Raw genomic sequence first — 8,913 nt, forward strand, 5'->3', positions numbered from 1 at the left:
TGTGAATTGGCGCTATAGAAATAAACTGAATTAAATTGAAGCCTCTAAAATCTGCAGGACAGCGGCCCTCAAGGACTGACTTTTGGGGATGCCTGCACTAAACACTATGGAGGGAAAGGATCCAGTTCTGCTCTAGAACTCCATGGGAATCTTTGAGATGGTACAACCTCAAACCTCCGTGGGCTTCATTAAGTTTTGATGGTTCGACAGAGTGAAAGACATTGACGTGCACCGGGGTGGGGGGGGCCCATATTGTGGCTCAGTTGTTAAAAAACGAGTGCCAAAGTGTCCTCACGGGACACTTTCTGCCCCTACCCTTCATAAAGTCTGTGCACTGCACTGGTAAGGGATTACTGTGAGGTGGAAGGTAATGAGACATGCTTTCATTTGCAATCAGCTCTTTTGGGTTAAACCACCTTCCTTTCTCTCCAGGCGTAGCTGCTAACTGCTTCAGAGGCTCGTTGATACTAGATCTACTTTCAGAGGCTAAAACCTGAAGCCTCTCTTGGCTGCAGTCAGAAAACCTCTAGTTTGGCAAAACATGATGAAGAGCATCAGTTTATATAAATATTTGAATGGGTTCTCTGCTGTTTTTTTTTAGGTCTGGACTTTGACTAGGCCATTCTAATAAAAGGGATAAGCTTTGACTTAAACCAATCCATGGTTGTGTGTTCAGGTTGCTGAGAGGTTTTCTTTTTAAGATTGTCCTGTTTTAATCACCATCCACCTTTACATTGACACTGATCAGCTGCCATGATGCATAGAACAAAACAGCCCACAGCATGATGCTGCCATTACTTTGTTCATAAAGACTTTTTTTTTTTTTAGGTGACACGCATCTCAGCTCAAATGGTTGATTTGTCACCAACAAAACTCCCTGTGGAGCAGCCAGAACACAGTATGATTCTACCACCGCCGTGTTCCACCATAGGGGTGGATCGTTCACAGTGTGTTTTCTGTGTCTCTGATGTGGCTTTTGGGTTGGTCCCAATTTATGGAGTGTTGTAAATTTCTCCACCAGAGGAACATCCATCTTCTCTCCATGATCAAATGATGGATTGAAAAAAGCTCTGGGAGAAGTTCTTAGCTTGAGTTGTTGTTTCTGAAAATAAGCCTGTTACCAAGACACATCATATATTTTACATGTTTGTCATTGGCAAACACTTCATTAACCAATGTCACATTTTTTCCACTTCAAAAATGTGCAAAACATTCACATGAAATCATTCTCAAAAGAGAAAGATTTAATTTTAGTAGTATAGTATAGTAGCATAAATCTATTTATTCTGGATTAAAGTGTGACCTGCTCTCTATGTTTGCATCACATCCTACTGTAGAACAGTTTATCAGGGACAGGCTAGAGATTTTTTATTAATTTTTTTTTTTAGAGTAAAGTTGTAATATTAGAAGAATTAAGTCATCATAACACAACCTTTTTCAGAAAAGAAAGCTTTGAGCTCTGACCAGCATATGACAGTCGACCAGCAACCTGAGTCCACTTTGACCTGCTGCCCAATTTGATGCTGCTGCTAAAAGATTTCCTAATTTGTCAAACCAGAGCCAAAGTATAACTTCATGCTCCACATTCCTCATTTTAGGGAAGAAAATGCTTCTCGGAAGAGTTTTCATAAAATACAACTTCATTCTCTCATTTTTATGACTTTATTCTCATAATTTTTTTTACTTTTTTCTCTTAATTTTTTTTCTCTAAATTTTATAACTTTATTCTAATAATGTTACCACTTTATTCTTGTAATTTTATGACTTTTTCTCTTAATTGTTTTGTTTCCTCTTAATTTTATGACCTTTCTCTCTTATTTTTATGACTCTATTCTCTTAATTTTAAGACTTCATTCTCACAATTTTATGACTTTTTTCTCTTATTTTTTTTTCTTCATTTTATGACTTTTTTCTCTGAATTTTATGACTTTATTCTCATAAAGTTACCACTTTACTCTTGTAATTTTATGACTTTTTCTCTTAATTGTTTTGTTTCCTCATAATTTTATGACTTTTTTCTCTTAATTGTATGACTTTATTCTTTTAATTTTAAGACTTTATTCTCACAATTTTGTGACTTTTTTTCTTAATTTTATGACTATTTTCTCTTAATTTTAAGACTTTATTCTCATAATGTTATTACTTTTTTTCTCTTAATTGTTTCTTTTCCTCTTAATTTTATGACTATTTTCTCTTATTCTTATTACTTTATTTTCTTAATTATTTTTTCCTTAATTTTATGACTTTTTTCTCTTAATTTTATGACTTTATTTTCATAAAGTTAACACTTTATTCTTGTAATTTCCCAGCTTTATTCTCAAAATAGAAAAGAAGAATCTCCAGCCTAGCCTTAACGCTCCATCGTCCAACAGGAACTTCTCAGACATGTCCAGCTCCAGCCTGTATCGATGGCTGCAGGTGGGGGGGTATCGATGTGGACTCAGGAGGAGGAGGGGGGGAGCGGGGCGGGCCACGCGTGGCAGTGGGATGAAGCTATAAATGGATCAGGGTTTATCTGGCCTCAGTTTCATCCAGAGCAAACACCTGAGACCTGTTCGGGATTCCAGAGGAGGAAGCATCATTTTCAGCAGCAGCGGGTTGGTTTGTCAGATTTTTCCTCATCTTTGGGCTTCTGTTTGTTTAGGAAACCTTTAAAAACATTTAAACTCTGCTGCCCTGCTGCTTTTCCTTTGGTTTTTCTGCTGCAGGCTTATAAAACCCGCCCGGTGTTTCGCAGCGATGAGCCTCCACTTGGTGCTGATGGTGAGCGTCGGGGTCGCGCTTCTGGCGTGCGCCCGCCGGACAGATGCGCGCGTCCGGCTAAACTCCATCAGAACTGTGATCCTGACGGAGGGCCACGCGCTGCCCATGAACAGGAGCGCGTGGGGACCTGACATGGACTTGACGGTGAGTGGGAAAATAATCTGTGGATCTATCAGAATAGAGAAAACATTTAACCCGAATAAACTCAAACAAAGAGAAAAAAAAACACCCAGCAGGTGGAGAGATGAGCCTTAAATTGGGTCTGCAGTCCCTTTTCTATCTGTTATCATTTTTATGCCTCATTTTATCCAAAGATACCTTAAAATTCTTATAGAAAACCTCACCATGGTTCTGTTAATCTGCAGGATTAAGTAATCTGGGAGATAAATGCACCTCTTTTAATCCAACATATTGGTTATCTGGGGTTATGATAAGAAGTGGATGAAAAAGCAGCAATATTTCTGGAGAGTCTGTTTGAAGAAATGAGAGCAAGACCTGTAGGATCTTCTTTAGTAAATTAATCCCACTAGTGTTGAAAAAAACTGCAAATTATAGGAAAAAAAACAACTAAACAGACAGTTTTTGGACAGGAAAGTTTTAACAGCACTTAAGAACCCAGTTATTTTCACTTTTATCTCATTACCTGTAAACACAAAAGGCTGGTTGCTCTCTGCCCAGATTATATAGCAAAATAACCAAAAGCTCTCTATTTTTCACATAAAATTTAACACAGATTAGTCATGTTTATAAATTTGTGACAAAACCACAATAAAAAAATAAGCAATTATTCACTTTTCTTTTTATTTAGAGTATTTATTTATTGGTGCTACAGTTAATAATGAATTAATGTTTATCTTTGCATTTTATTATTAAGTCCTTCATTGCCTGACAGTTAAAAAATTTGAATTCTTGTCAAACTGAAAAATTTATCACAGCCTTTTAAATATCATCTTTTTATCTTCTACACTTATTAAAAATTGTTATTTGAATGTTTTACATTTTAACAACAAATAAACAGTATTATAAGGTTTTGGCTTAATTGAACAGACCATTACAATGTTTCTACTTATTTAAATACTGAAAATGTATCAGAAATCCCTCTGGGACTGCTTTAACTTTCTTATCTCAGAGATTGCTTCAGTTTTTCCAAATCTATTAAAAAACTTTTACAATTTATACTTAAAAAACTCTGAACATGGTTTTAGTATCTTAACGTTTAAATGCTTCGAAAGCTGATTCCAGCAATTTTACTACTTTTTAAAACTTTAATCTTAACTGCTATTCCATTAAGTTTATTTCTATAGCATTGACTCGAATGCAGTCCCTTAAACTAAGCATGCTTGTAGCGACAGTGGAGAGGAAAAACTCCCTTTTAACAGGAAGAAACCTCCAGCAGAACTAGGCTCAGTGTTTCAACCTAACAGCTTGCATTCAGTGCTTGACAAAGTCATCATAATGTTAAAAGTTAACCGCCATATTCTCAACAAAGTTTCCTAACCTGAATTGTCAGGTACATTCGAGGTAAACCTTGTCTCAGGAAGTTTTTTTTTTTGTGTTTACCTGCAGCTGTACCAGTGCATGAGCGACCTGGAGTGCAGCGAGGGCAACTACTGCCACATCCCGACTAAAGGCCCCACACACTCCCGCTGCAAGGCCTGCCGCAGGAGGAACCGGCGTTGTCAAAGGGACAGCATGTGTTGCCCTGGCAACCGCTGCAACAGCAGTAAGTTAATCCATCGAAGAAATCTGTATTTACAATGATTGTAAAGTTGAAAAAGGGCAGCTTTTCTCTTTCTTTTTGCAGACATCTGTGTTGCTGACGTGGACAGCTTTTTGTCCCAGAGCATCCTGGACCTGGATGGAGACAGGAGCTCAACGCCGAAAAAAGGATGGAAGAGAAGAGGCAGAGTGAATGTTAAAGGATCATCTGGTAAAGGTACACTTGTTTTAATTGTTTCAGATTAACATCCACCTCATTTTGAGTAATCCTCGCCTATTTTGCATTCGCAAATGGAAAAGCAAATAACTTAGAAACTGTAAACCCAAATTACAAGTATTATACATTACTCGAAAGCTAAAACCCTCTAGTTTCTGAATATATAAATGAAAATTGGGTGAGTAAAACACAGCCCAAGCTGCATCAGTTCAAACAGGACTTTTTTTGTCGACAATAATAGGTCTTTTTTTGAACAGCATTAATAAAAACATGCTTGCTTGTTGTGGCTGCTTTGTCATGTTTACATGTTGACATGCTGCTGTATCTGTGTTAATTGTGCTTTGGTGCTTTCTGTGTCCATAAAATGAACTTAGTGGTTAAATTGTGGACAATCTAAGCTTTCCAACGATATCTAACATGTTGGTAAACACTTTACCAGTGTAATATTTTTTCATTCTGAGTTATTAATTGTAAATGCTTTACAAAGGGCCGGCGGGTTTTTATAGGTTAATGACTGTTTCCTGTTGTGGTTGCTGAGAGTTTCCTTGTTTTCTGTTTGCAGGTCAGGTGGGGGACCCTTGCCTGCGCTCCTCAGACTGCTCAGACAGTTTGTGCTGTGCCCGTCACTTCTGGACTCGGATCTGTAAGCCAGTGTTGCGCGAGGGACAGGTCTGTACGCGTCAGCGGCGTAAGGGGCACCAGGGTTTGGAGCTCTTTCAGCGCTGCTCCTGTGGTGAAGGACTCGCCTGCCGGGCATTACGCGACCCAAGCAGCCAGACTCCTGCACCATCGTCCTCTTTGCTGGAGGAGGCCTTGAAATCCAAGTTTGCTGCGTCCCCGTCCCTGTCTCGGCACTCTTCTCCCCACACCTCAATGCTGTCCGCAAGCTCTTCATCTTCGTTGGGAAAGTCGTCTTCAGCTGTGGCCAAGACGAGACTCCATGTTTGCCAGAGAAAATAACTTTTAGAGACAAGAAGGCAAACAGACTGATGGAGGGATGGATGGAGCGAAAACAGCCTTTTCTATGTCTGTGATCGAGCCTCGAGGCAACGGGAGGCAGATGCATTGTTAAAGAAAGGGAGGGATGAATTACATTCCTGTTTACACCTGTGAAAATTCCCCTTACTCCTCCGTAGAGTGACCAAGCATCTGGATGGTAATCAGCTTCCTGTCAGGCAACATTGACTCACCAACTGAATGGGGTGAAAACTCTTTCAGGCTCGGATGCGATTTCCCTTCAGGGTGTCTAGACAAGCTGAAACCACTTTGAAATCCGGTCTGACCTCTTTTAGGCCAACAACTAAAGTGCAAATGTTGATGCATATCTGATGGAAGCCCCCCCTTGTATGAAAGAAAACGCATTGTTTTCAGCTTTTGATCTGTTCATAAGCAAACATCAAAGGTTTTACATTAGAAAAAGCCCACAGCATTACTTCAGCATAAGCTAAAGCAAAAACTTAGCTAAGCTATGTGCTAAAGCGGAGGTCTTCAACAGGGGGTCAGCGACCCCTAGGGGGTTCACAGAGGTACTGCATGGGGGTCGCGAAAGTTTTGGTTGATTAGACTTTTTTTATGTTCCCCCCTGAAATTTTTTCCACTAATTGAAATGTATTTAAATCCACATTAACATGAATTCAACCCACTTTATTTCAGTCATCAATGCTCACATTCAGCGACACACAGGAGCTCTTTCTAGCTGGGCACCGTTTCATTCACAACACCTGTCCCATCAACCAGGAATCAGAATCAGAAATGCTTTAATAATCCCAGAGCGAAACTACTTTCATTACATGACTCCATCTGTAATAGAGTGACTATAGGACCAGTTTGATAGAACACAATTTAATAAAATAAATATAATTGGGGGGTCCCTGCTCCATCTCGCCAGTTTGGGGTCCTCGGTCTGGAAACGTTGAAGACCCCTGTGCTAAAGGATGTTGGTTAAGTTAGCACAATTTAGTCACCATTTCTAAAACTTCTCAATAAATAATATTGCACTTTTATTTTTGCTTTATTTCATCGTTGTATCACAGACATGTAAACAGGTTTTGTCAATTTATCCCCCATCCGCAGGTCTTCCTTTGTAGTATTTGCACCTCTGCTGTTGTTCCTTTCGTCTAACTTGTACAAATCTTTTGAATGGTATAAAATACATCCTTGTCTTTTAGTTTTCACTGTTGTTGTTATACTAAATCTTACTGGGTTTACTCGTTCTGTTGCATAATGTGCTTTCTGGGTGAAAACTTGTTAAAAGAATATTTAAAACCAAAGTTTTATGTATGATACATATTTTTGTTTGGATTGGTATTGTAAATCAATTGTTTTCAGAATTAACTTATGATTATACATCTGTGGTAAATCTGGGTGTAATTATTACTTTATGATTAAATTGTTTTCTTTCCACTTTATAGTACTGTGTTTTGTACCACTTTGAAAGGGCACAAATATTATATGAGAACTTTATTTTATTTATTGCTCAGTTTTTTTTGTAAATACATTGTCTAGTAGTTCATTAAATGACTGTTGAAGGCTCATAGTTAGTTAGCCTTTCCTAGATTTAAACATCCACCCATACTTTGTAAATTGATAACAATATGGGTCATAAATCTAAATAAATGAAGCCTGAAATACACTTGACCTCACACATTGTAGCTATTTTGCACCCAATTTGTAGTAGCTGTTAGCTAGCTAATTCCAAAAAAAGGACATTTTGATTTGAAAAAGCTTCCTGGATGAGAAGCGAAACGTGTTATATCTTGGAAACAGTCCAGTAGATTGATTTTTTAAACGTTTTTTGGAATGCCTATGACCTGTATGACTGAGAATCTTCACCAGCATATTAGCTAATAGCTAATAATAGCTAATAATAGCTAGTTAGCTAATAGCTTGAATTTCCGTAAAAATTCAAAAAAATCTTGAAAACCAAGTCCAGTGGATATTTTTTGAATTTTTACGGAAAATATCTTGAAAACCAAGTCCAGTGGATATTTTTTGAATTTTTACGGAATGACTATGACCTGGATGACTGAGAACCTTCATCAACCTAATAGCTTGAACACCATAAACATGAAATACTGACAATAAAAATATTCCAATATAAAATAAAACACCTTCTTGGTCAACCTTACAGACAGATAAACATAATTCCGGAGTTTCAATGGTTTACTCTGAAACCAGTAACAGAAAATTAGAAGTGGTTTAAAAGCAAAGGATCAAAAGTTTTCCACATCATGGACACATCGCTATAGATATAGTAATATTCCCACCACAACCAGTATAATTAAGAATCTCATATCTTTAAAACTTCATTAGGTCCAAAAACCTAAACCAATGAGTGATCCAACACAAAGCAACGTTGATAACTGATAGCTTTTAACAATACCTATTTTATTCACAGTCCAGTGATCTGCACCTTGTTAAATTCAAAAGCTGACATTTTCTAAAGGCACACCATACAGTATAGTGGTTTTATTTATCCCTTTTAATCAGTTCAGGGGGATAAATGTATGTTACATTTAAGCCCAGCCAGGTGATGTAATTGGAATGCACTGGATTTTTTTCTCGGGCTGTGTACGCACTAGGCAGATTTAGGCTTAACTGGGTTGACTAAACTGCATCTTTAAAGGTAAGCCCAGTTGGACGTGTTATTTTAGTTGGTCATTATTGCATGGCAACATGGGTCAAACGTGGCGCTAATGTTAAGTGTTTGTGCCCATTATACTTACATGTAAGGTTTAACCAAAAATTACTCTAAACTTAGAAATTAACCACTCAGGGTGGATACATTTTGTTTCCAGGAAATAAACTAAGGGTAATTTCTCTTTAATTCACGTCTTTTTGGATTTCGAGTTTAGTATATCTCATATTGCACAATCTGCTTATCTATCCTAGTGGGCATTTAGAGATCTGCAAAGCTAACGATACATGGCAATAATTAATTTATTCATATTGGGGAAAAAAACTTTCCTAAAAAGGTTTTGCTTTCCATCTGCAGGTTTACTAGTTGTTTCTGGAATTCTAAAGGTAGAATGGGAGGCAGATCTTTTAGTTATCAGGCTTAAAACTTTCTTTTTTCATAAATCTTATAGTTAGAGTGGCTCAGGTTATCCTGAGCATCTCTACAGTTATGCTGCTATAGGCTTAGAATGCTGGAGGACATAGGGACCCCTATTCCATCATTCTGCTTAATTCTACCATTATTCTCCCACTCTGAA

At 37.8% G+C, this 8,913-nt stretch overlaps 1 protein-coding gene across 1 annotated transcript; it reads left to right on the forward strand.

The window, feature by feature from the left end:
• Positions 1 to 2,723: 2,723 nt before the first annotated feature.
• LOC107097442 (dickkopf-related protein 2-like) lies at positions 2,724 to 5,968 on the forward strand. The gene is made up of 4 exons (XM_015394587.1): positions 2,724 to 2,907; positions 4,330 to 4,486; positions 4,568 to 4,699; positions 5,262 to 5,968. The coding sequence occupies exons 1-4, from the start codon at positions 2,740 to 2,742 to the stop codon at positions 5,657 to 5,659; spliced, it is 855 nt and encodes a 284-aa protein (XP_015250073.1). The 5' UTR covers positions 2,724 to 2,739; the 3' UTR covers positions 5,660 to 5,968.
• The last annotated feature ends 2,945 nt before the right edge of the window (positions 5,969 to 8,913 follow it).

Source organism: Cyprinodon variegatus, unplaced genomic scaffold (genome assembly GCF_000732505.1).
Source record: "Cyprinodon variegatus isolate N-32 unplaced genomic scaffold, C_variegatus-1.0 Scaffold696, whole genome shotgun sequence".
Taxonomy (NCBI): domain Eukaryota; kingdom Metazoa; phylum Chordata; class Actinopteri; order Cyprinodontiformes; family Cyprinodontidae; genus Cyprinodon; species Cyprinodon variegatus.

Coding starts and splice junctions, on each gene's coding strand:
- LOC107097442 (XM_015394587.1), top strand. CDS start 2,740: ATGAGCCTCCACTTGGTGCTGATGGTGAGCGTCGGGGTCGCGCTTCTG. Junction 2,908..4,329: donor GACCTGACATGGACTTGACG/GTGAGTGGGAAA, acceptor GTTTACCTGCAG/CTGTACCAGTGCATGAGCGA. Junction 4,487..4,567: donor TGGCAACCGCTGCAACAGCA/GTAAGTTAATCC, acceptor TTCTTTTTGCAG/ACATCTGTGTTGCTGACGTG.